Source organism: Acanthopagrus latus, chromosome 17 (assembly GCF_904848185.1).
Source record: "Acanthopagrus latus isolate v.2019 chromosome 17, fAcaLat1.1, whole genome shotgun sequence".
Classification (NCBI taxonomy): Eukaryota; Metazoa; Chordata; class Actinopteri; order Spariformes; family Sparidae; genus Acanthopagrus; species Acanthopagrus latus.
Genome location: NC_051055.1, coordinates 29,816,493 through 29,844,492, shown reverse-complemented (window position 1 = coordinate 29,844,492; position 28,000 = coordinate 29,816,493). Strand labels below are relative to the sequence as shown.

The following is a 28,000-nucleotide window of genomic DNA, read 5'->3' as shown; positions in this document are numbered from 1 at the left end:
ACAGTAAGAAGTCTCAACACAACATGAAACTTTGCTGGTAGCATCACCAGGGTCTCTACACATGAACACCAGCACTGACAACATTGTTTGTGTACACAGAGTGTGTGTGTGTGTGTGTGTGTGTGTGTGTGTGTGTGTGTGTGTGTGTGTGTGTGTAATAAGTTAATTATTACCTTCCTTAATATTTATTACTTATTAACATCTTTTTTATTAACGTGTATGAACACTGTTTGAAATCTTGCCTTGTATTTTGAGCATAGTTTCCTCCCACAACTGAGAAAACCACACTGTACTCGCTCAGACTTACTGTTTATAACTAACACCCGGCCGGACGTACATGCAAATGACTTTATCAACCAAAAGCAGAAGTCAGATCATTTAAGGTCTGAGAGGCAGACGAACAGAGGAAACAACCATTTCTGCTCTGAGGATGCTCTGTGGTCAAATTACAGCAGTACTTCTCTGTCTACAAGTCACAGAGAGCTCAGCAGAACGACAGTAGCGATGGAGGAAGAGGAGGTGAACTACGCTTCAGTCGTGTTCAAAGCCAACAAAAATCCCACAGCTGAAGGTAAGAAAAGATATCTTAAAAGATGACATCCACTGTTGATTTCTTTGCACATTTATATATTTTCTTCTTAAAGTACAGTTTGAATTTTTCTACTGATCAGAATCCAAGTAAGTTCACAGCTTTAGCTGTTGGCTCTGGGTTTAAAAACATGAAGAATCAGCAGCGTGATACTGTGGACGTGCTGCTCTGTAAACTGCAGGAACCAGGTGGAACTTGGAACTTGAGCTCAGCCGGCACATTTGCATATGTGTTTTCTAAATTCCCAGTTTGATTACAGCGGACAAATAAAATTCAAATCCAGATGAAGACTGTTTGCAATGACTTCATACCTGATAACTTTATTCCACTGGAACGTTTAGCTGCTGTTACCATTAGTGAGAAAGTTGATTTTTGAGTCTCGTTCCCAACTTGTCAGATGTTGACAATAACCAACATTCTGTACAACAAGTACTCAAGAAACAGTTCACACATAAATGAAAATTCATTCGTCATCTCCTGACCCCTCATGCTGATGGAAAGAAGGTTCGACAAAACATTTCTGAAATTTCAGAGCAAACGAGCGTGGCGGCATTCTCCTAAACAGCTGACGCAGATCGTCCAGCTTAGATAAAAGCATCAACATGCACCCTGTCTGAGGTGGGTTTAGGAGCTACATCGCATATCGATATTATTAAAAAAAACAACTTTTCGAATGAATCTGTAAATACCCCCAACAAGCTGTATCAAGCGATTTTATGTTTTTTTTTTCTGTTGTTTTTTTACATTTTAAAACAAATCTGCAGCTTCTTGAGCTGTTTAGGAAAATGCTTAACAAGTTACAGATGATGAATTTTCATTTTTTGGGTTGACTGCTCCTTTAAATCTACTTTAGATGGAAATAAATGTTTAAAAAAAAGAAGTGAAGAAGTTCAGCAGGCGGCCCATTCGACCAACAGTATTTGAGGAGTTGGAAATGACACAAAAAAAAAGCAGAAACTTTAGGTATCAAAAATACAGCTGAAGTAAATCATACATATAAATGTATGTACATAGTGACGATCAGCATTTTTCTATTAATGTAACAAAGTTATGTGTTTTCTTTTGATATCTGATTTAAATACATTTAAAAATGAACTACTTGGGTGCGGCATGAAATCTGCAAATTTAATAGTTTTGTAAAAATAAAACATTTGCCTCCAAAATGTGGTGGAAGTAGCAGAAAATGAAATTACTCGTTATAAGTACCTCAACATTGCACTTAAGAACAGTTCTTGAGTAAAAATACTTACATTCCATCTTAAAATGTGAAATGATGTAATGTTGGTGGATAATTTTAAACATTACATTGTTTGAGGGTTGACGGTAAACATCAACTCGCACTTGGAGTATAAAAGTTTTGCTGACTTCGGAGACGCCCCCCCTCCGACCACAGCTTCCTCAAATCACTGTGGAGAACTTGGAGAAATAGTTGCATGTACATTTTTTCCCACAAGTGTTTCCCCTTCATGTGTAAAGTCCACTAGAGAGGTTTTAGCTGAAAGTTTTAAATCTCTGCAAGAGTCTAGAGATTACTCGTCTGTCATCCTGTGTTATTACTCAAACACAATCAATAACCTAATCATGAGTTTATGTCCTTGAACTTTTCAGCTAAAAACACGGAGGAAACTGTGTACGATGAAGTGAAAGTTAAAAACGAACCAGCTGAACAAACTGAGGACACAAAAGGTAAGCCATAAAAAAAAAAAATATGTGCAAATCATTCAGGTATTTCTACAGTAGTAACACTGTCAGTCGCTACTATCACACGTGAAATAGTTTAGAAATTTTGAAGAGGGTATTACTCAGCTTTTACAGCTGTGAATCTTCTTCAGTTACACTGATGACGCCATCATGTTAATCTCAGTTTTAATTTAGTAAATTCATAACAAAATCGTCCAAACTGTGTGTGTGAAGTTGGAAAGACGTCACTGTTTCCCAGGCTCCTGGATTCAGGGCTTATGGGAGAGTTTTAGGACCAGGAGTGAGAAAAAGAAATGAGAGAGGGGTGTTTTTAATTATCATTATGCACTCCAGGAAAAAAGGCAAAATGTCGAGAAAAAATTTGAAACAGAATTTTTGAGGCCACCTCTTCTAAGCTCGTGTGGCTTCTGCTTCACAACAGACGCAGTTTTCTGTGCTCGGCTCTTCTGAGTCCCGACACTGACAACTACACTGTGTTTATGAGCTGAAAGAGAAATAACATCTTTCTCACTAAAGCCTGTTCTTCAGCTCAGTTTCACCAGTTAATCTACACAAGTCATTCTGCTGAGGCAAAGTTTGATGTTGTCTCAAGAAGTCGACTTTAATCTTGAAATGTCGACTTTATTCTGGCCATTTTAGCTGATTCCTTGAAGTTCATAATGAAAAACAAAACTTCCTCCTCTCATTTATTTTTTTCTCACCCTGACAACAACAACCCACACTGTGTCTTACTCTTATGTGGCAGTCATATCGTGTCTATTTGGATAAATAAATACATTATTATTCCTGAAACAAAAACATCTCTTCCCACGACACGTCCAGCTCTGAATGTCTTGACTGATAATTCAGGATCTGATTCAAGTGTTGCTGCTCTCAGTTTAATCATTTCTTTTAACTATACTAAGAACAGTATGAACTGCACCCTATGAGTCAAAAACTGAGAGAAAAATCTCCAACAGCTGGACAATGAAGAGTAAACATAAACTTGAACGTTCCTGTTCGAGTTACTGTTTGGTATCAGAACTGTTCTGCAGCCGACAGGAAGAAGCTGGTTCCACGAGTGGTTAAACTAAGTCTAGAGGGCGTCTTACCCTCTGTCCTTCCTGTTTCATCACCCGGCTGAAGTCTTAACTTTGTGTTTGTTGTCGTCTCTCAGCAGATGAGAAGGCAAAAAACAGACATGGACACTTTCGGCAGCTGGCTTGTTGTTTGGGGATTCTTTGTGTCGTGCTGCTGTTGGCCGTCATAGGAGTCTGTGTCTACAGTAAGTATCCAAAACAGGCCGTCTGCTCATTAACTGCGGACATTTATTTGCCAGATAAGGTTTGACAATCTGTTGTTAGGTTGTTTTACTAACTATACATGTCTGGCCTGAACAGTAATTGTATTTTCTGTCATTTAAGTTCGAGACACAGTAATCAATGACAACATGTTGTTTTTTTTGTCATTGAAGAACATTTCATAGCTTTGTGGTTGTTTTTATCACAAAGGAAGTGAAATAATAAATGAATATAAATTGAACAATATATTAGATGATACAGTGAACTGAATGCACGAGTTCATATGAAAACAGAAGCCGCGGCACAGCTGAGAAAACACTGGTGACAGAATTAGCGGAAAACAGGAAGGAATTTAAGGGCATGTGAAGCTAAATGCATTCCTCTTCCTCTGTGCCATAAAGCTCCATTGTTGTCCACCAGCCGCTATTAAACACGTTAACCAGCGACAACATTGTGCCACACGACACGTTGTGTTAACAGAATGACCAGGGCGACTGCAGCTGAGAGGTCCATGACTCGCACGCCGTCCTGAGGCCATGTAAGGCTGAGCAGTGCATCACGTCAGCGGCTGGAAAAAAATCCCCAACAAATACACCATTCACTCCTGTTTGATGTGTGTGTAATGTGATGTTTACTTAAACTGTAACAGCCAGCTGTACAATATTTACTTTAGTAGGAACCAAAGGGCCTGGAGCTGAGTGGCTCAGGGGAAGTTGGACGTTAATGAGACTGACACATCACGTGTTTTTAAGGGATGCACGATATCGTGCATGACAAATGAGTTCACATTTTTTAATAAGTTCGTAACATTTAGTTTATGCACGCCTGGGCGCAGGAAATGAAGATGTGCTGAGAAAAGATGGATGAATTAATATTCCACAGCTTAAATAAGATTAGTCTGGTTAACACTCCCTCCTCTCTGAAGTCAAGTGGAACATGGATTGTAAATTTTAAAAGAACGTCCACAACGGCGATGACTCGTTTGGCTCTTTGGGCCGAAGATATACCTGCTTTTAACAACACGTTGTGGTCGTATCTTGCGTCCGTTTGGAGGATCTGTTGTGCACATCCTCAGAGATTAATGCTATGTGCACATAAATAAACCGTGGGGGCGCTGCCAGTATGTAGGTGTGACAGGGCCGCAGCTCGGTGAGCTCGTCAGCCTCCGCAGGGAGCCACCACATGGTATCTTCCAGCAACACGTGTGGCATGATGGCAGGTTTGTGAACAACTACGTTCACCATGCAGCCGGTTATTTACACAAACAAGAGGTTAATTTACCCTGTGTGGCTCTGCGCAGGTTCAGCAGTGTGACGCTGTGAACAGTGTGCTACATTTCTATAGATGTATGGAAGAAGTAAGATACCGGTGACTTCCAAAACATCAAATCAGAGTTGTTACCAGCATGAACAAAACTGAAGTAACATTGTGACGTAACTCAACTTTGTTAGTAAGTTAAAAGAACTTGCTGTTGACTTTTGCTTGTCTTATTGACCGTCCATCCGTCCAGTCCTTTTGTTTGTGGACTTGATTTCTCGATCTACTTCTTCACCTGACTTCCTCCTCCAGCCACTAGATGTCACCGTCTAACCAAAAACATAGATAGCTGCTCTCACAGTCAAACTATATGGTTGTTTTCCTGATTACAGTGGCTATTTATAATGGTGCTCCACGAGTGGTTGCAAAGCAAATATCTCTGTGTAAATGATGATTCATGGTCCATCTCTGTGTGTTTGGTCTTGTCATGGGATTTGTTGTCTCAAAAGGTGAAAGAACTGCATTATGATTGTCCCTTATAAAGTTTATTTTCATTTTGCAGTTACCACATTAAATCACACAAGTGAGCAGAACCAGCTCAGAGACAACCTAACGATTCTCCAGGCAGTCAATTTCAACCTGACTAACATCAACGACAAACTGAACTCAGCTGTCAACAGTCTGACAGTCCAGTTAGACAACCTGAATAAATCCTATGCTGACTTAGAGAGTAACAACATGGACGTGATTGCAGAAAACCAGAAACTGAAGACACAAAACCAGCAGCTGGAGACACAGAAGAAAAACTTGACTGATATGTTAGAAGACATGGAGACACAGTGGAATGAGCTCAACGTGAGTCGAGCTCAGTGGAGCATTGATCAATACTGCCCCATAGTGGGAGCTGGTACGTACAGAACACGTTAATTATTTCCAAAAATAACCAATAACATTAATATCATGATGAAGTAATGTCTTTTATTGTTTGGTTTCTGTTTTTTCAGTAAGACAGTGTAAGTCTTGTCAGGCAGGCTGGTTACAGGACGAGTCCAGCTGCTACATGATTATTAATGAAAGACCTCCTAATCAGAAAACCTGGACTGGAGCACAAGCGGTCTGCAAGGGAAAGATTTCAGAACTGGCTGTTATAAATAATGCAAAGGAGAAGGTAATCAAGATTATAAACATTTTCATCACAGCCTAAATTAAAAACAAAATTGTGTGAAGTGTAAAAACAGTGTGTTTTCTGAACTTGAGTATTTGAATATATAATAACTTTCTCTCTGGTGTCAGCAATACATCAGTGGAAACAGTTGGAGCAATCCAGAAATCAATGGATACTGGATTGGCCTGAGAGTTGTAGATGGGAAGTGGACGTGGGTCGATGGAAGTAATCTGACTGACAAGTAAGACGCACATTCTTAAACATTTTGAATCATGAACTCTGTCAGCCTCGATCTAAACATCATGTTGTTCCCTCAGCTCCTGGATACAACCAGCGACTCCTACTGAAGGTCACTGTGCCATTTCTGTCACAGACAACATCCCAAACAACGGACTGAAATCAGTGAACTGCAGTGAAATGAACGCATGGATCTGTGAAAAGAAGGCTTTGTCTCTTACACCACCTTAGTGAGACTTGAGAAGGTTACCAGATTGTGGTGCAGTGGTTTGCGCTGTTGGTCCTGCGTAGACGTAGCGAGCAGGGTATTTCTGTGCAGACTTTGGATTTGGATGTTGTAGCTGTGAATGTGAGTGTGAATGGTTGTTTGTCTCAGTATGTCAGCCCTGTGATTAACAGGTGACTTAACCAGGTTCATGCTGCAACTGAGGGAGGAGGTGGTGAGGAGGGATGGAGCAATAAAAACAGAAACATAAATAACATCACTTTCACTGTTGTTTAAGAATAACTGTTTTGCAGGCTTCTGTACGTTTCTCTCTCCACCTCACTCGTATATCGGGTGCAATTTTGTCATTTATTTGCCTTTTTTTCTCAGAATTGCTATAGATGTCACAATAAAGTGTCTTTGTGAATTTAATTGGCCATGATTCCTGCATAATATGAGGTCACTGTGTCAAGCTGTGTATCATTCAAAGTCATACATGTGTTTTAGATAGGTCTTGTGATAATATTTAATTTGCTCTATTAATGTTTTGTGTTTGTTTTAAAATGGCTCTATAAATAAACTTGTCTTTAACTTTTTAATCACAGCGTTTTCAGTTGGTTATAGCATTTGTCAATAATCATTTTCACAACTTTTTTTTTTTTTTTTTTTACTGTTTTTGTCTTTAATAACTCTGAGCAGCTCCATCTCTGTGTCCAGGGGAGGCGCTCGTGTTAAAGTTTGGATGATAAGGCGACTTAACCGAAGAAATAATGGGCTGCTGGTGTTTTTTACGAAGCAGCAGAAATAAATTTTAAAAACAAGTGTTATTATAATTTTTCCTTGAGAGTGTAAAGGCAGCTCAGCCTTGTGCACGTCCTTGCAGAGATATATTCTTGATCCTAAACCAGAACTTTAAATACAAACAGGAGTGATTTTAAACACAGAAATGAAATATGACACTCTGGACTGGAGGCCAGAGCAGAAACTCACTAATGGTGTCACGTGATCAGCAGCAACATGAGACCTGAAAGAATAAAACATGACAGTCACCTAACTGATTACACAACATTTACGTTTCTAACATCCTCTTTTTGTCTCTAAATGTGTCATGAGTATCGCTGGGGGTATAAAGAAATCAGTGAGATAGTGAGAAGTCAGAAAAACTGCAAAATCTTCTGCTCAACATAACAGAAACAAACAAACAGCGACAGAACTCAGGTGACATAAAAATCATCTGGTGTGTAACTCCATCTCCACACAAACCTGATTTCACAGCGTGTTGAAAAGGAAGCAAACATTTTCCTGTTACTTCAGCGTCACATCGTGAGTTTGGTCCGAGCTGAGCTGAGCTGTGTGTGACAACATCTTCACAGCACTCTCAGATAACTCCACCGGAACTCCACCGCATGTTTGGAAACTGCTTGATGATGAAAGCAAATACTGCAAAGTGTGAAGCAACAGTTGCAAAACCTTATCAACACTCCTCATGACACAACTCACAGTGTCTGCAGGGTGACAGGGATTCAGTTAACACACATAAATATATAATATATTACTGTGTGGAGGCTCTTGACCTCACCATCTCCATATATTGGGCGTCTCTCAACACTGCAACAAGCTGTCAGTACCCAGTGCCAGAGCATTATACCAGAATACATTTACTCAAGTTACTGTTCTTAAGTTTGTGCACTCAAATCTTAAGCTAGTCAGTTCTTTTGCATTTTGTTGCAATTGCAAATGTTCTGGGTGTCTGCTCCCCAAAAATACCCACCTTCTGTTTCGAGAACACAGCTGGAACACATCCTGACATCTCGAAAAATATCCCCTTTGTTGCCAAAAACGTTGCTGCAGAATATCCCAAAGTTTCATCAAAAATCTTATCTTGAGCATTCTGGGTAACCGCGTGGACCTGATGGCTGCCTGAGTTTTGAGCTCTCTGGCAACATCCCATTTTTGTCAAATATTTAAATAATTTCACGCCAAACAAGCACCGTTTTTTGGTGAATGCACAGACAGCCGGTTAAAATGCCAGATTCAAAAGGAAATACAGCTAAAACCCTGGAAGACAAAGATATTAAATCCATAACTGAAGTCGTCAGAGCTTTGCTGCGCGAGGAGCTGGAAGCTAGCATGCAGCAGGTGGCTAACAGGCTAGATGCTGTGCAGGCAGAGCTAACTTCACTGACCATAAGGATTGTTACAGCTGAAGGCGAGCTTACTACTCTGAAAAAGGACACAAAGAAAGTCTCTGTCGTGATCTCCAACACGCAATGAAAGCTGCAGAGTTGAAATCGAGCGCGCCCACAGGATCCACAGCCGGAGCTCACCGAAGGAAGGAGGCTCAGACGGCTGGCAGTCAACCTTCTCAGACTCTGACATCCACGCAGGTCCAATAGCACCAATCAGAATGGTCATACAGCTAGCACACAACCGTTCAGGACGGTCATACAGCTAGCACACAACCGATCAGAACGGTCATACAGCTAGCACACAACCGATCAGAACGGTCATACAGCTAGCACACAACCAATCAGAACGGTCATACAGCTAGCACACAACCAATCAGAACGGTCATACAGCTAGCACACAACCAATCAGAACGGTCATACAGCTAGCACACAACCAATCAGAACGGTCATACAGCTAGCACACAACCAATCAGAGTATCCAATGGCTGAGACGGCCAACAGCCAGTTATGTGTATGTTTTGTATTTTTTTTCTGTCCTTTCTGTTTTTTGTTTTTATTTATGAATTTATTTTTGTACTATTGTGGTTTCTCTTTGTTCTCATGTTCTCATTTTTATGTCTGTCACCATGTTTTGTATGTGTTATTGAAATGTACCGTAAAATGTAGCTTTAGCTCTTTCAGTTATGCTGATGACACCATCATGGTTATCTCAGTTCTGATTCAGCTCAGCAAATTCATAACAAAGCCTTCCAAACTGTTTCCCAGGCTCCGACATTCAGAGCTTATGGAGGAGAATTAGTGCCAGGGGTGAAAAAATAAATTGAAGAAGGATGTTTTTTTTCCTTTTATTTGTTTGTAACTAACACCCAGCTGGATGAACATGTAAATGACTTTATCAACCAAAAGCAGAAGTCAGATCATTTGAGGTCCGAGCGGCAGACTCAGCCGAACAGAGGAAACAACTAGTTCTGCTCTGAGGATGCTCTGTGGTCAAATGACAGCAGTACTTCTCTGTCTACAAGTAACAGAGAGCTCAGCAGAACGACAGTAGCGATGGAGGAAGAGGAGGTGAACTACGCTTCAGTCGTGTTCAAAGCCAACAAAAATCCCACAGCTGAAGGTAAGAAAAGATATCTTAAACAATCTCACATTATTGGTATGGATCAGATTCTGTATCTCTGTTTAGTTGCTCATTCTAATATCCACTGTTCATTTCTTTGCACCAGTATTTTCTTCTTAAAGTACAGTTTGAATTTTTCTACTAATCAGAGTCCAAGTAAGTTCACAGCTTTAGTGTGTCGGAGTGAAATTTGGTTGTTCTCTTTGGGTTTAAAAACATGAAAAATCAGCTCATCAGAAAAGAATCAGCAGCATGATACTGAGGACGTGCTGCTCTGTGAGGTGGATATTGGATGTAATTTCAACATTGTGTTTTAGCTGAAAGTTTTAAAGCTCTGTGAGGCTCTAGAGATTACTTGTCTGTCGTTGTGTGTTTTGTTAATTTGAAATAATGGAGTAAGCCTGCAGAAGCCCTTGTTATTATTCATACACAATCAATAACCACATCATAAGTTTATGTCTTTGAACTTTTCAGCTAAAAACACGGAGGAAACTGTGTATGATCAAGTGAAAGTTAAAAACCAACCAACCGAACAAACTGTGGACACAAAAGGTAAGCTGTAAACAAAAAACACGTGCAAATCATTCAGGTATTTCTACAGTAGTAACACTGTCGGTCGCTACCATCACAGTGAAATAGTTTACAAGTCATGAAGAGTATTACTCAGCCTTTACAGTTGTGTATCTCCTTCAGTTACGCTGATGATGCCATCATGTTAATCTCAGTTTTAATTTATCAAATTCATTAGAAAGTCGTCCAAACTGTGTGCGAAGTTGGAAAGACGTCACTGTTTCCCAGAACGTTCCTGTTCGAGTTACTGATTGGTATCAGAACTGCTCTGCAGCAACTGGTTCAACGACTGGTCAAACGAGTGGTTAAACAGGAAGGACAGAGAGTAGGACTTTGTTTCATCACCCGGCTGAAGTCTTAACTTTGTGTTTGTTGTCGTCTCTCAGCAGACGAGAAGGCAAACAAGAGAGATGGACACTTTCGGCAGTTGGCTTGTTGTGTTGGGATTCTTTGTGTTGTGCTGCTGTTGGCCATCATAGGAGTCTGTGTCTACAGTAAGTATAAAAACAGGCCGTCTGCTCATTAACTGCGGACATTTATTTGCCAGATAAGGTTTGACAATCTATGACTACGTTGTTTTACTAACTATACATGTCTGGCTTGAACAGTAACTTTTTTTTTCCGATCATTCGAGTTTGAGACAGTAATCAATGAAAACATGTTCTTTCTTCATTGAAGAACATTTGAAAGCTTTGTGGTTGTTTTTATTGCAAATGAAGCGAAACAAATGAATATAACTTGAACTATAAATTAGATGTTAGATGAATTCATATGAAAACAGAAGCAACATGTTATGTTAACAGAATTACCTCAGGGGAAGTTGGATATTAATGAGACTGACACATTGCATGTGTTTGAGGGATGTACAATATGGTTGGCTGATACGAACAATGAGTTCACATTTTTTAATAAGCTCATGACATTTAGTTTACGCACACCTGGGTGCAGGAAATGAAGTTGTAGTGAGCAAATATGAATGATTTAATATTCCACAGCTTAAATAAGATTAGTTTGGTTGACACTGACACTTTGGTGAACCTGTGTGGAACATGGATTGTAAATATGATTGTTTTCCTCTGAAATTGTCCAAAAAAAACCTTCCACAACGGCGATGACTTGCTTGACTCTTTAGGCCAAAGATATACCTGATATAACATGTTTGGGTCGTATCTTTAGAGTGTCTGTGTGCAGATAAACAACTATTTTCACCGTGCAGCTGTTTATCTACACGAACAACGAGCATCAACAGTGTGCTGCACACCTGTGGATTTATAAAATAACTAACAAACCAGATCCAAAGATGGTGCCGACTTAAGGAGAATTGTTTAACTGGCTTAACCAGAAAAAACAGTTTCTAGCTTCCAGTTTTGTGGCCCACTGAATATGGACACTAGTGTTTCTCCTGCTGGCCCAGCACAAAAGTTCCAACTCAGTCCATGGACTTTATCACATTATTACTTAAACAACTAAATAGGTCGATTGCCGGTGACTTCCAAAACATCAAATCAGAGTTGTTACCAGCATGTACAAAACTGAAGTAGCATTGTGACGTAACTCAACTTTGTTAGTAAGTTAAAAGAACTTGCTGTTGACTTTTGCTTGTTTAATTGACCGTCCATCCGTCCAGTCCTTTTGTTTGTGGACTTGATTTCTCGATCTACTTCTTCACCTGACTTCCTCCTCCAGCCACTAGATGTCACCGTCTAACAAAAAACATAGATAGCTGCTCTCACAGTCAAACTATATGGTTGTTTTCCTGATTACAGTGGCTATTTATAATGGTGCTCCACGAGTGGTTGCAAAGCAAATATCTCTGTGTAAATGATGATTCATGGTCCATCTCTGTGTGTTTGGTCTTATCATGGGATTTGTTGTCTCAAAAGGTGAAAGAACTGCATTATGATTGTCCCTTATGAAGTTTATTTTCATTTTGCAGTTACCACATTAAATTACACAAGTGAGCAGAACCAGCTCAGAGACAACCTAACGATTCTCCAGGCAGTCAATTTCAACCTGACTAACATCAACGACAAACTGAACTCAGCTGTCAACAATCTGACAGTCCAGTTAGACAACCTGAATAAATCCTATGCTGACTTAGAGAGTAACAACACGGACGTGATTGCAGAAAACCAGAAACTGAAGACACAAAACCAGCAGCTGGAGACACAAAACCAGCAGCTGGAGACAAAGATGAAAACCTTGAATGAGACGTTACAAGAAACGGAGACAGAGAGGAATGAGCTGAACGTGAGTCGAGCTCAGTGGAGCATTGATCAATACTGCCCCATAAAGGGAGCTGGTACGTACAGAACACGTTAATTATTTCCAACATGTTATAACCAATAACATAAATATCATGATGAAGTAATGTCTTTTATTGTTTGGTTTCTGTTTTTTCAGTAAGACAGTGTAAGTCCTGTCAGGCAGGCTGGAGACATGACGAGTCCAGATGCTACGTGATTATTGATGAAAGACCTCCTGAGCAGAAAACCTGGGCTGGAGCACAAGCGGTCTGCAAGGAAAAGATTTCAGATCTTGCTGTTATAAATAATGCAACGGAGAAGGTAATCATGATTATAAGGACATTTTAATCACAGCCTAAATGAAAAATATTTTCTCTAAAAACAGTTTGTCATTTACAGTGTGTTTTCTTGAGTATTTAAATATCTAATAACTTTCTCTCTGGTGTCAGCAATACATCAGTGGAATCAGTTGGAACCGTCCAGGAATCAGTGGATACTGGATTGGCCTGAGAGTTGTAGATGGGAAGTGGACGTGGGTCGATGGAAGTAATCTGACTGACATGTAAGACGCACATTCTTAAACATTTTGAATCATGAACTCTGTCAGCCTCGATCTAAACATCATGTTGTTCCCTCAGCTCCTGGATACAACCAGCGACTCCTACTGAAGGTCACTGTGCCATTTCTGTCACAGACAACATCCCAAACAACGGACTGAAATCAGTGAGCTGCAGTGAAATGAACGCATGGATCTGTGAAAAGAAGGCTTTGTCTCTTACACCACCTTAGTGAGACTTGAGAAGGTTACCAGATTGTGGTGCAGTGGTTAGCGCTGTAGCTTCACATCAAGAAGGTCCTGCGTGAGAGACGTAGCGAGCAGGGCATTTCTGTGCAGACTTTAGATTTGGATGTTGTAGCTGTGAATGTGAGTGTGAATGGTTGTTTGTCTCAGTATGTCAGCCCTGTGATTAACAGACAGCTTATCCAGGGTTTATGCTGCTACTTGCCCAATGTGAGCTGGGATCAACTCCAGCCGCTGCAAGGATGATGAATGAATGCATTTTAAATGTGTGTGTGTTCTTCAACTTTCATCAAGATGCAGCTAGCACATGTTTTATGTCAGAATCAAGTGATAAACGGTAATCAACACTTCCTTTGTATCCTGATGTGAAGGATATTAAAGCTTAAGGTTGGTGGTGTAAGAAGCATATTCTGTCCCACATGCTGCAGCCCTCTAATAATTGGTTTCTCAATGCTAACATGCTAGCGATGACAACTATGTTCATAGCCCGTCATTCAGCGGCTAATCCAGTTAGTGCACAGTACAAATTCATGGTAAGAAGAAGTTGCCTTTTCAGACTGAGGTCCATTCATGATGAATATTTTGCTTGTGTTTATGTGACTGTGTCATTCAATAGGTTGTTTATGTGTGTATTTATTTAACAAAAACAGCTAACGGAGCTTGTTACACACACAGAGCCTGAGCTTGTTGTTCAGCAGCTAACTCAGTTAACCCAAAAACACACGGCCCCTGAACCAGAATAGAATAGAATAGAATTTAACCCGAGAACAGAGCACGTGCTTGTTTGCATGTCTTTAAACTAATCACAATCGTCTTGGGTGGCTCTTAACCCTTGATGCATAAACTTGGTTTTCCAGTTGCATAATTTCAAATGTATTTTATTTGTGTAGCTGGCGATTAATTCCTCGAGACTGTAAGGCATTAGATCCAATTATACAGAATAGAAATGCTGCCACACATTCTTGTTTTTGTCTTTTTCTTACATGGTTACAAAGAAGGTTTTATCTGTTCGACCACTGCAGTGAAACTTGAGAAGGCTACTGGATGCTCTGTAAAAGTTAATTAATGATGATGATGAGATGTAAAATAACATCAGCTGTCAGATTTTCTACAAAAAGAAACTGTTTATCACTGGAAAATCAGACACTCAGATGTCAGATTTAGATCTCCATGTGTTTTTCTTCTGCTCTGTCAGAGATTTCATGCTAATAACTTATGTATCATATGACGAAAGGGTCCAAGAAAATGTCTTATTTCTTATTGTTATGTAACAATTGAAATTGTTGTTGCTGATTGGTCAACAGGGGAGTGCTTCATCACCTGTTCAATCACCCCAAAACTGTTATAGCATTTGTATTTTGATGTAAATAATATTAACATAAATAAGTTACAGTTCAGTCTTATCTGTCTATCTTCAAGTAAATTCCTGTTATTCCTGTATTTAATAAAAAAAATATTCCCACACATTCTTCTAACGTCTTTTCCTTTGTTCCAAAAATGTTGGGACGCTGTCAGTGAACAGAACAATCATTTACAAATGAGCTTCTTTATGTTGCAACTTTATGTTTGATTATGTTGAGTTTCTTTTATTTCTCTCATGTCACAACACTGTGATTATGCTCCTCTTAGGTTTACACACAAAACTGCTTGGTTAGGGTTAGAAAAATGCGGGTTGTTTAAAAAAAATATCTCAGTAATTTTGATTAGCGTTAGAGTTTTACAAACGAGTACCTGGTTTTCCAGTAAGTAAAAAAAAAGTGGTCATATAAATGTTGCAGTGTAAAGTACAGTGTGACAGATATAATGTTTATAGTTTTATCTTCTGACGTTTGACAGCATCTGAGCACAAGAAGGTTTAAAAATGTCTAAATGTTAAATCCAGTCTTTTGTATTGAAATTGTTCCACTCTGCCGGACACATTTAGAACAAAAATACTGTATGTGTGATGTGTGAGCTAACAGAGCTTGTTGAATTTAGTGAACTAGCTGCAAACAGGTACTAACATACACAGCCTCAGGTGATCTAATGTAAATTGGATTTTATTATTTATCATAATTGATAATCATCCCTGATAATCATTTATCATCATTGACAGCCAATTATAACCCAAAACTCCCTACTGAAGCTACATAAAACACTACACGTGGTGCCCCGTGTGAGGCAGCGCACTGCAGGCAATCACTGAAGTGAAACTCTCCCCAAAATGCAACTTAGGCTTTTTTGTGAATGTATATGAGTCGAACCTTCATGTAAAAGCATAATTACGATGACAGAGGCGCTCAAACTCATTCTCCATGGGAGTGCATGGGGCACTTTTAGCTTTAAAATCGCTATTTTTAAGGCTCAACACAACATGAAACTCTGCTCGTACTGTCACCAGGGTCTCTATACATACCTCAGCTGAACCACATACACTCTATCCAACGTGTTGATCCCCGAGTACGTCTGGGCTGCCATGACGACGGCTAACGGAACAAGCTACTGCTAACGTGAGTAGTAAACTCTTTGTACACAAATAATGTTCTCCATGCTTGTGTTCATGTGTAGAGACCCTGGTCCGTCAGTTGGTTATAGTGTTGGTCAATAATCATTGTCACAACTTTCCTGTCACTGTTTTTGTCTTTAATGACTCTGAGCAGCTCCATCTCTGTGTCCAGGGGAGGCGCTCGTATTGAAGTTTGGATGATAAGGCGACTTAACTGAAGCAATAATGGGCTGCTGGTGTTTACGAAGCAGCAGAATATATATATACATATATATATATATATATATATATATATATATATATATATATATATAATTTAAATTTTTCCTGTGTTTTTGATCCTAAACCAGAACTTTAAATACAAACAGTGGTGATTTTAAACACAGAAATTGAATATGACACTCTGGACTGCAAAATCTTCTGCTCAACATAACAGAAACAAACAAACAGCGAAAGAACTCAGGTGACATAAAAATCATCTGGTGTGTAACTCCATCTCCACACAAACCTGATTTCACAGCGTGTTGAAAAGGAAGCAAACATTTTCCTGTTACTTCAGCGTCACATCGTGAGTTTGGTCCGAGCTGAGCTGAGCTGTGTGTGACAACATCTTCACAGCACTCTCAGATAACTCCACCGGAACTCCACCGCATGTTTGGAAACTGCTTGATGATGAGAGCAAATACTGCAAAGTGTGAAGCAACAGTTGCAAAACCTTATCAACACTCCTCATGACACAACTCACAGTGTCTGCAGGGTGACAGGGATTCAGTTAACACACATAAATATATAATATATTACTGTGTGGAGGCTCTTGACCTCACCATCTCCATATATTGGGCGTCTCTCAACACTGCAACAAGCTGTCAGTACCCAGTGCCAGAGCATTATACCAGAATACATTTACTCAAGTTACTGTTCTTAAGTTTGTGCACTTTCCATGAATTAATGTGTCAGTGTGACCTCGTCTGATTCATCACTGACGGCTGTTTTATTGGATGAATTGTTGACAAGTGTTGCTGCCACTTTTCAAACCTCTGGAGGGTTTTTAGGCAGTTTTCCTTCACACTCTTTCTTATTAGACATCGGATCTGTTTACGTTCAATTTAATGGTGGTATGTCGGGACACTGCAGTGTTTATGGTCTGGTCAGGCTGTGGCACAAAAATCAATTTCGGTCAAGGGTAAGAAAGAGATGTTTTGGCTTATAATACTTGGCTCTGTCACCACAAACACACCTGAAATATGCTGCAGAAGCAGAAGTCAGATCATTTGAGGTCCGAGTGGCAGACTCAGCCGAACAGAGGAAACAACTAGTCCTGCTCTGAGGATGCTCTGTGGTCAAATGACAGCAGTACTTCTCTGTCTACAAGTAACAGAGAGTTCAGCAGAATGACAGTAGCGATGGAGGAAGAGGAGGTGAACTACGCTTCAGTCGTATTCAAAGCCAACAAAAATCCCACAGCTGAAGGTAAGAAAAGATATCTTAAACAATCTCACATTATTGGTATGGATCAGATTGTGTATCTCTGTTTATTTGCTCATTCTAACATCCACTGTTCATTTCTTTGCACCAGTATTTTCTTCTTAAAGTACAGTTTGAGTTTTTCTACTAATCAGAATCCAAGTAAGTTTTAGTGAAGCTTTAGTGAAATTTTGTTGTTCTCTCTGGGTTTAAAAACATGAAAGATCAGCTCATCAGAAAAGAATCAGCAGCATGATACTGAGGACGTGCTGCTCTGTGAGGTGGATATTGGATGTAATTTCAACATTGTGTTTTAGCTGAAAGTTTTAAAGCTCTGTGAGGCTCTAGAGATTACTTGTCTGTCATTGTGTGTTCTGTTAATTTGAAATAATGGAGTAAGCCTGCAGAAGCCCTTGTTATCATTCATACACAATCAATAACCACATCATAAGTTTATGTCTTTGAACTTTTCAGCTAAAAACACGGAGGAAACTGTGTACGATCAAGAGAAAGTTAAAAACCAACCAACCAAACAAACTGTGGACACAAAAGGTAAGCTGTAAACAAAAAACACGTGCAAATCATTCAGGTATTTCTACAGTAGTAACACTGTCGGTCGCTACCATCACAGTGAAATAGTTTACAAGTCATGAAGAGTATTACTCAGCCTTTACAGTTGTGTATCTCCTTCAGTTACGCTGATGACGCCATCATGTTAATCTCAGTTTTAATTTATCAAATTCATAAGAAAGTCGTCCAAACTGTGTGCGAAGTTGGAAAGACGTCACTGTTTCCCAGAACGTTCCTGTTCGAGTTACTGATTGGTATCAGAACTGCTCTGCAGCAACTGGTTCAACGACTGGTCAAACGAGTGGTTAAACAGGAAGGACAGAGAGTAGGACTTTGTTTCATCACCCGGCTGAAGTCTTAACTTTGTGTTTGTTGTCGTCTCTCAGCAGACGAGAAGGCAAACAACAGAGATGGACACTTTCGGCAGTTGGCTTGTTGTGTTGGGGTTCTTTGTGTCGTTCTGCTGTTGGCCATCATAGGAGTCTGTGTCTACAGTAAGTATAAAAACAGGCCGTCTACTTATCAATTACAGACATTTATTTGCTGGATAAGATGGACAATCTATCACTAGTTTGTTTTACTCACTGTAAATGATTGTCTGGCTTGAGCAATAACTTTTTTCTGTCATTTAAGTCCAAGACACAGTAATCAAATGAAAACATGTTTTTTCTACATTGAAGAACATTTTATAACTTTGTGGTTGTTTTTATCACAAATTAAGCAAAATAAATGAATATAACTTGAACATAAATTAGATGATACAGTCAACTTAATGTATGAATTCATATGAAAACAGAAGCCGCGGCACAGCTGAGAAAAGAATGGTGACACAATTAGTGGAAAACAGGAAGGAATTCAAATACTGTGTGTACTGTTGTTTTCCTATGCGCTCCGTTCCGTCATTTCCTGTTTTCATGTTTTGGATTACTGGGACTAGACTAGTACCACCCAATGTTAAGGAGACTTATTGCATGGAAGCGGTATGTTCAGTGCAACTTTTCTGCTGAATGGGTCAGGTGAGAGGCAACGGAGTGGTCGGATACAGGCGGTCGGCCGTTGGTTTGTGTCTGGGCTGCATGTGGGGCCCTTAAAACTCCATTATTGTCCACCAGCTACTATTAAACACATTAACGAGCAACACTGTTGTGCCAAACGACATGTTCTGTTAACAGAATGACCAAGGCGACTGTAGCTGTTGAGTCTATGTCTTATCAGTGGCTAGAAAAAACAGTCCCCAACAAATACATCATTCACTCCCGTTTGAGTAATGTTTACTAGCCAGCTGTTTAATATTTACAGAACTAGGAACCAAAGGGCTCAGCTGAGTGGCTCAGGGGAAGTTGGACATCAATGAGACTGACATATTGTGGGGTTTTTTTTTGAGGGATGTACAATATGGTTGGCTGATACCAATAAGATGAACAATGAGTTGACATTTTTAATAAGTTCATGACATTTAGTTTATGCACACCTGCGTGCAGGAAATGAAGATGAAGTGAGAAAAGATAGATGATTTAATATTCCACCGCTTAAATAAGATTTTTTTGGTTAAAACTACCACTTTTGTGAACCTATGTGGAACAGGGATTGTATTTTTTTGGTTTTGTTTATCAAGGTGAACAACAGTGTATTGCACTTCTATAGATTTATAAAATAACCAACATACTAGATGGTGCCTGTTTAATGAGAAGCGCTTACCTGGCTTAACCAGAAAAACACACACATTTCTAGCTTCCAGGTTTGTGGCCCACTGAATATGGACACTAGAGTTTCTCCTGCTGGCCCAGCATAAAATTTCCAACTCAGCCCATGGGCTTCATCACATCCTGATAACATCACAGACTTTCAAAATAGAAAGCATTATTTTTGAGCTTGGGTGCAATCTAAGTGTCCTCTTAACAGTTTTACAGACGTCTTTAATCAACACATCCTCATGCTTAAACAACTAAATAGATCGATTGCCGGTGACTTCCGAAACATCATATCAACGTTGTTACCAGCATGAACAAAACCGAAGTAACATTGTGACACAACTCAACGTCCATCCGTCCAGTCCTTTTGTTGACTTCATTTCTCTGTATACTTCTGCACCTGACTTCCTCCGTGCTGTTGTAATAACTACAACAGCCACTAGATGTCACCATCTAAAAGGGAAACATGAATAGCTGCTCTCACAGTCAACCTATATGGTCGTTTTCCTGATTAGTGGTTGCAAAATAAAAAGCTGATTGGCGCCATCAGATACAGGTCTAAATGATGATTCATGGTCCATCTCTGTGTGTTTGGTCTTGTCATGGGATTTGTTGTCTCAAAAGGTGAAAGAACTGCATTATGATTGTCCCTTATGAAGTTTATTTTCATTTTGCAGTTACCACATTAAATCACACAAGTGAGCAGAACCAGCTCAGAGACAACCTAACGATTCTCCAGGCAGTCAATTTCAACCTGACTAACATCATCGACAAACTGAACTCAGCTGTCAACAATCTGACAGTCCAGTTAGACAACCTGAATAAATCCTATGCTGACTTAGAGAGTAACAACACGGACGTGATTGCAGAAAACCAGAAACTGAAGACACAAAACCAGCAGCTGGAGACACAGAAGAAAAACTTGACTGATATGTTAGAAGACATGGAGACAGAGAGGAATGAGCTCAACGTGAGTCGAGCTCAGTGGAGCATTGATCAATACTGCCCCATAGTGGGAGCTGGTACGTACAGAACACGTTAATTATTTCCAAAAATAACCAAAAACGTTAATATCATGATGAAGTAATGTCTTTTATTGTTTGGTTTCTGTTTTTTCAGCAAGACAGTGTAAGTCCTGTCAGGCAGGCTGGAGACATGACGAGTCCAGCTGCTACGCAATTAATGATGCTAAACCTCCTGGGCAGAAAACCTGGGCTGGAGCACAAGTAGACTGCAAGGGAAAGATTTCAGAATTGCCTGTTATAAATAATGCAAAGGAGAAGGTAATCATGATTATAAGGACATTTTAATCACAGCCTAAATGAAAAATATTAAAAACAGTTTGTCATTTACAGTGTGTTTTCTTGAGTATTTAAATATATAATAACTTTCTCTCTGGTGTCAGCAACACATCCATGCAATCAGTTGGAACATTCCAGAAATCAGTGGATACTGGATTGGCCTGAGAGTAGTAGATGGGAAGTGGACGTGGGTCGATGGAAGTAATCTGACTGACATGTAAGACGCACATTCTTAAACATTTTGAATCATGAACTCTGTCAGCCTCGATCTAAACATCATGTTGTTCCCTCAGCTCCTGGATACAACCAGCGACTCCTACTGAAGGTCACTGTGCCATTTCTGTCCAGAACCAAGGACTGAAATCAGTGAACTGCAGTGAAATGAACGCGTGGATCTGTGAAAAGAAGGCTTTGTCTCTTAAATCACCTTAGTGAAACTTGAGAAGGTTACCAGATTGTGGTGCAGTGGTTAGCGCTGTAGCTTCACATCAACAAGGTCCTGCGTGAGAGACGCAGCGAGCAGGGCATTTCTGTGCAGACTTTAGATTTGGATGTTGTAGCTGTGAATGTGAGTATGAATGGTTGTTTGTCTCAGTATGTCAGCCCTGTGATTAACAGACAGCTTATCCAGGGTTTATGCTGCTACTTGCCCAATGTGAGCTGGGATCAGCTCCTGCCGCTGCAAGGATGATGAATGAATGCATTTTAAATGTGTGTGTGTGTTCTTCAACTTTCATCAAGATGCAGCTAGCACATGTTTTATGTCAGAATCAAGTGATAAACGGTAATCAACACTTCCTTTGTATCCTGATGTGAAGGATATTAAAGCTTATAGTTGGTCGTCTAAGAAGCATGTTTTGTCTCACATGTAGACATAGATGTGGCTGCTGCAGACCTCTAACAATTTGTTTCTAAATGCTAAAATGTGAGCTTGACAGTGGTGAGTACTTACACTAGCCATGTTACTTGTTTCGGCTGTTGTGATGATGCAATATGTTTTATTTTATTTTTTTTACATGTGAATGAGACATGTGAGTTGTAAATGGTTAGTGATGACAACTAAGCACTATGCTCACAGCCTATTGAGCCTGCCATTCAGCAGCTAATCCAGTTAGCATGAAGCACACATTCATGGTAAGAAGAAGTAGCCTTTTCAGACTGAAGTACATTCATGATGAATATTTTGCTTGTGTTTATGTGACTGTGTCATTCAACAGAGTTGTTTGAGTGTATTTATTTGACAGAAACAGCTAATGGAGCTTGGTGACTTTAACAAACTAGCTGCAAACTTGTTGTTCAGCAGCTAACTCAGTTATCCTGAAACACACGGCCCCTGACCCAGAGAACAGAGCTCTTGCTTGTTTGCACGTCCCTTGATGCATAAACTTGGTTTTCCAGTTGCGTATTTACAAATGTAGCTCATTCCTGCTGGTTTCTACAAGCCAACCATCCCCAGCTTCAACATGTAGGGGTAACTGCTTTGTTTTATTTGTGTAGCTGGCAGGTAATTCCTCAAGACTGTAAGGCATTAGATTCAATTACAGAGAATAGAAATGCTGCCAGACATTTTTGTTTTTGCCTTTTTTTCTTACATAACTATAAAGAAGGTTTTATCTGTTCGACCACTGCAGTGAAACTTGAGAAGGCTACTGGATGCTCTGTAAAGATTAATTAAGTGGCACATGGCTGTTTGGGTGATTCAGTAATATCTGTTATTCACTGTTTTATCACTGTGGTTTTAGTCTTTGCTTTTTAGGCTTGATCATTTCTTTTTTTTGTGATGAATGAACAACAGACACTTAGGTGTAATTTATTTACAGATTTTGAATTATGTGTTCTGACCATAGATGACACCAGCATTTAAAAGGATACAGTGTGAGGTCTTAAATTGCTCTAAAGTGATAATCATAACCAAATCTCAATGTGTTTTTCTTCTGATTTGTCAGAGATGCTGTGCTAAGAACTTATCAGCAGATGTTGACGCTGGTTGCTCAACAGTGAGGGGCTGCATCACCTGTTCATAACAGAATCATCCCAAAGCTGTTACAGTATTTGTATTCTGATGTGAAGAATATTAACATGAATAGCTGACAGTTCAGTTGGTGTGTGTTTATCTTCAAACTCCTGTTGGATTTAATAAAAATGTTTTCACACATTCTTGTAATTGTCTTTTTCTTTATTCCAAAAATGTTGGGATGCTGTCAATAAAAACAGAATCATTGACAAACGATTGAATGTGTTTACATTCAGTTTTCCAGAAGTGTTCCTGAGTCCATGCAGCAATATCATTTATACAATACTGTGTTTCACAAAGTGGTGACCCACCCCTGTGGAATGTTCCAAACGGGTGTTTTTTTTGGAGCATCCCAGCATTCTCACTCAAGTTTTTTTACAGAGAAAAAAATGAACTGAGAAGATAAAAGACATGGAGACAGAGAGGAATAAGCTCAATGTGAGTCGAGCCAGGTGTTTTTGATTTGAAGGTTATTGAAGCCATGTGATCAACTGGAGACTTATCCAGGGTTTATGCTGCCACCTGCCCAGTGTCAGCAGGGATCAGCTGGAGCCCTGCAACACTGTGAAGGGAAAGTGTTCTAAGGATGATGAATGATAGTCATGAATGCCATATGTTTTCCTACATTTGAATGAGACGTGAGATGGTTGGAGAGATTGGAAATGGTTAGCGATGACGATACGTTCACAGCCTTTTGCGCCCGTCATCCAGTTAGCATGAAGCACACATTCATAGCAAAGAGCAGTAGCGGCCAGGTTGGCTAGCTTTTCAGACTGAGGTGCACTCATGACGACTATTTCGCTTGCATTAATGTGACTGTGAGATTCGATACGGTTGTTTATTTATGTATTTATTTGACAAAACAGCTAACAGAGCTTGTTGAACTAGCTGCAAACTAGCTCTCACATACACAGCCCCTGAGCTTGTTGTTCATCAGGCTGGTGCCCTCAGGTGATCTAATGTAAACTGGATATTGATAATTATCCCTGACAATCATTAATTATCATTGACAGTTAAATTCAACCCAAAACTCAAATGTTGCACTCCACATGGTGCCCCGTATGAGGCAACATGCTGTTGGCAGTCATTCATATATGTCCATCCATCCATCCATCCATCCATCTTCTTCCGCTTATCCAGTACCGGGTCGCGGGGGCAGCTGTCTGAGCAGGGACACCCAGACTTCCCTCACCCCGGACACTTCCTCCAGCTCTTCTGGGAGGATCCCAAGGCAGTCCCAGGCCAGCTGGGCGACATAGTCGCTCCAGCGTGTCCTGGGTCTTCCCCGGGGTCTCCTCCCAGCGGGACATGCCAGGAACACCTCCCGAGGGAGGCGTGCCGGGGGCATCCGGAACAGATGCCCGAGCCACCTCAACTGGCTCCTCTCGATGTGGAGGAGCAGCGGCTCTACTCCGAGCTCCTCCTGTGTGACAGAGCTCCTCACCCTATCTCTAAGGGAGCGCCCTGCCACCCTGCGGAGGAAACTCATTTCAGCCGCTTGTATCCGGGATCTTATTCTTTTGGTCATGACCCAAAGTTCATGACCATAGGTGAGGGTAGGAACGTAGATTGACCGGTAAATCGAGAGCTTTGCCTTTCGACTCAGCTCTCTCTTCACCATGACAGACCGGTATAACGACCGCATTACTGCGGCCGCCGCACCGATCCGCCTGTCAATCTCATGTTCCATCCTTCCCTCACTCGTGAACAAGACCCCAAGATACTTAAACTCCTCCACCTGAGGCAGTAGCTCTCCCCCAATCCGGAGGGGACAAGCCACCTTTTTCCGGTCGAGAACCATGGCCTCGGATTTGGAGGTGCTGATTCTCATCCCAGCCGCTTCACACTCGGCTGCAAACCGCCCCAGGACATGCTGGAGTTCCCGGCTCGAAGGAGCCAACAAGACCACATCATCCGCGAAAAGCAGATGAAATCCTGTGGCTCCCGAACCAGATCCCCTCCGGCCCGTGGCTGCGCCTAGAAATTCTGTCCATGAAAATAATGAACAGAACCAGTGACAAAGGGCAGCCCTGCCGGAGTCCAACATGTACCGGGAACAGGTCTGACTTACTGCCGGCAATGCGAACCAAGCTCCTGCTCCGCTCGTACAGGGACCGTACGGCCCTTAACAGAGGGCCCCCGACCCCGTACTCTCGGAGCACCTCCCACTGAATGCCACGAGGGACACGGTCGAATGCCTTCTCCAAGTCCAAAAAACACATGTGGACTGGTTGGGCAAACTCCCATGAAGCCTCGAGCACCCTGCGGAGGGTATGGAGCTGGTCCAGTGTTCCGCGGCCCGGATGAAAACCGGTTCGACTATCGGCCGAATTCTCCTCTCCAGTACCCTGGAATAGACTTTCCCAGGGAGGCTGAGGAGTGTGATCCCCCGATAGTTGGAACACACCCTCCGGTCTGCCAGTCCAGAGGCACTGTCCCCGACTGCCATGCAATGTTGCAGAGACGTGTCAACCAAGACAGCCCTACAACATCCAGAGACTTGAGGTACTCAGGGCGGATCTCATCCACCCCCAGTGCTTTGCCACCGAGGAGCTTCCCGACTACCTCAGTGACTTCGGCTTGGGTGATGAATGAGTCAACCTCTGAGTCCCCAGCCTCTGCTTCCTCTATGGAAGACATGTCAGTGGGATTGAGGAGATCCTCGAAGTATTCCTTCCACCGCCCGACAATATCCCCAGTTGAGGTCAACAGCTCCCCACCTCCACTGTAAACAGTGTTGGTGTAGAACTGCTTCCCCCTCCTGAGGCACCGGATGGTTTGCCAGAATTTCCTCGAGGCTGACCGATAGTCCTCCTCCATGGCCTCTCTGAACTTTTCCCAGACCCGAGTTTTTGCTTCCGCGACTGCCCGTGCTGCCGCTCGCCTGGCCTGCCGGTACCCGTCAGCTGCTTCAGGAGTCCCCCGGGCCAACCAGGCTCGGTAGGACTCCTTCTTCAGCTTTACAGCATCCCTTACTTCCGGAGTCCACCACCGGGTTCGGGGATTGCCGCCACGACAGGCACCGGAGACCCTACGGCCACAGCTCCGGACAGCCACGTCAACAATAGAAGTGGAGAACATGGTCCATTCGGACTCAATGTCCCCAGCCTCCCTCGGGACCAGGTCCAAGCTCTCCTGGAGGTGGGAGTTAAAGACCTCTTTGACAGAGGGTTCTGCCAGAGGTTCCCAGCAGAACTTCACAATACGTTTGGGTCTGCCAGGTCTTTCCAGCTTCCTCCCCTGCCAACGGATCCGACTCACCACCAGGTGGTGATCAGTTGACAGCTCAGCCCCTCTCTTCACCCGAGTGGTCAAGACATACGGCCGGAGGCCAGCTGACACGACCACAAAGTCGATCATTGACCTCCGGCCTAGGGTGTCCTGGTGCCATGTGCACATATGGACACCCTTATGCTTGAACATGGTGTTCGTTATGGACAAACTGTCCCCGGTTGGAGCACTCTCCAGTACCCCTCCCAGGGACTCCAAGAAGGCCGGGTACTCTACACTGCTGTTCGGCCCATAAGCCGAAACAACAGTGAGAGACCTATCCCCGACCCGAAGGCGCAGGGAAACGACCCTCTCGTTCACTGGGGTAAACTCCAACACATGGCGGCTAAGCCGAGGAGCTATAAGCAAGCCCACACCAGCTCACCACGGGCAACTCCAGAATAGAGTCCAGCCTCTCTCAAGGAGTTCAGTTCCAGAGCCCAGACTGTGCATAGAGGAGAGCCCGACTATCTCTAGTCGGTACCGCTCAACCTCTCGCACCAGCTCAGGCTCTTTCCCCCCCAGTGAGGTGACATTCCATGTCCCCATGGCTAGAGTCACCATCCGGGGATTGGGTCGCCGGGGCCCATGACCGCCACCCAAATCATACCGCACCCGCCCCTTCTGAACCCTCCTGCGAGTGGTGAGCCCACAGGAGGGCGGGCCCACGTCGCTCCTTCGGGCTGCGCCCGGCCGGGTCCCGTGGGCAAAGACCCGGCCACCAGGCGCTCACCTGCGAGCCCCAAACCCAGGCCTGGCTCCAGGGTGGGGCCCCGGTAACGCCAATCCAGGCGACGTACGCGTCCTCGATTTTAGCTCTGTCATTAGGGGCTTTTGGACCGGTCTTAGTCTGACCTGTCACCTAGGACCTGTTTGCCTTGGGAGACCCTACCAGGGGCATTAAGCCCCGGACAGCATAGCTCCTAGGATCATTCAGGTGCTCAAACTCCTCCACCACGATAAGGTGCCGGTTCAAGGAGGAGATTCATATATGTGTTATATTAATTTTTAACTCACATCTTGAACCTTTTATCCAACAGTCTGTACATTTAACCCAACTAGTCAGCAACCCTGACCCTTACAAGCTACTACCTATAGTCAAGGCCTTAGCACAGTTTGGTTAGGCTAGTGTGCGAAGTACAGGCTGTCTGCCAAAGCAACACCGAAGCCACTTTAACTTTAACAGTGGAGAGCCCCAGTGTGGAGAGATTTATTTTTCCCTTGCACAGAGTGTAAAACCTGGCTGCCCTGTAGTCATTCGCAGCTTTGCGGTCCAGAGCAAAACAAACCTAGAACAGCAGGTAAAACTCCTTAAAGCGCATGATTCACTTGCCCATCCCTCTGAAACCAGATCAATCCAGGAGTATCTTGCCTTGAGGGGTTTGAGCTTGCAGCTAGGGACATTGTACATATTGGCCATGTTGTGTATTACCTTAGTTTACTTAACTATAGTCTTGACTAGAGCGAGAAAGTTAAAGTTTAAGAATGTGCTTTGAAAGGCTCCTTCGTTGTACTTTTTGTTGTTGTTGTGAATGAACTGTTAACTGACATACACACTGCTTTACAACATTATCACACTGTAAACCAAGAACCATGATACAGTCATTTGGACTTTCACACTTGTGACACCCTTCCACAGAAAAACCTGCTTGAAAAACCAAACTGTCTACCAAGTCTACCAAAATGGATCTCACTTCCACTCTAAGTGGTCAGTGTTGAAATCCAGCGAGTGAACACAAACACTCTTGCACAATCCAGAAATGAAACTATATCATTGTCTGTGCCACTCTCTGCATCTCACCCTAACAAACTGACATCGCCAGCTTTCCTGTTCTCACTAACCC

At 41.9% G+C, this 28,000-nt stretch overlaps 2 protein-coding genes across 6 annotated transcripts; both read left to right on the top strand.

Annotated features, from left to right (window-relative positions):
- The first annotated feature begins 373 nt into the window (after positions 1-373).
- On the top strand, positions 374-23,027 carry LOC119006412 (C-type lectin domain family 10 member A-like). Of its 2 annotated transcripts, XM_037075108.1 has the most exons (8): positions 374-571; positions 2,198-2,275; positions 3,447-3,554; positions 5,390-5,617; positions 20,456-20,593; positions 20,691-20,854; positions 20,977-21,089; positions 21,166-23,027. In XM_037075108.1, exons 1-8 carry the CDS (start codon positions 505-507, stop codon positions 21,302-21,304), a joined length of 1,035 nt encoding a protein of 344 aa, XP_036931003.1. In that variant the 5' UTR covers positions 374-504; the 3' UTR covers positions 21,305-23,027. The 2 variants fall into 2 exon arrangements, with proteins under 2 accessions (XP_036931003.1, XP_036931004.1); XM_037075109.1 differs by lacking the exons at positions 20,456-20,593; positions 20,691-20,854; positions 20,977-21,089; positions 21,166-23,027 and adding exons at positions 5,832-5,995; positions 6,121-6,233; positions 6,310-7,033 and having other exon boundaries at positions 377-571; positions 5,390-5,734.
- LOC119006411 (C-type lectin domain family 4 member E-like) lies at positions 9,662-13,386 on the top strand. 4 transcript variants are annotated; one of them, XM_037075107.1, is made up of 7 exons: positions 9,662-9,743; positions 10,218-10,295; positions 10,703-10,807; positions 12,442-12,615; positions 12,717-12,880; positions 13,009-13,121; positions 13,198-13,386. In XM_037075107.1, the coding sequence occupies exons 1-7, from the start codon at positions 9,677-9,679 to the stop codon at positions 13,346-13,348; spliced, it is 852 nt and encodes a 283-aa protein (XP_036931002.1). In that variant the 5' UTR covers positions 9,662-9,676; the 3' UTR covers positions 13,349-13,386. The 4 variants fall into 4 exon arrangements, with proteins under 4 accessions (XP_036931002.1, XP_036931000.1, XP_036931001.1 ...); XM_037075105.1 differs by having other exon boundaries at positions 12,250-12,615; XM_037075106.1 differs by having other exon boundaries at positions 10,700-10,807.
- Positions 23,028-28,000: the final 4,973 nt, after the last annotated feature.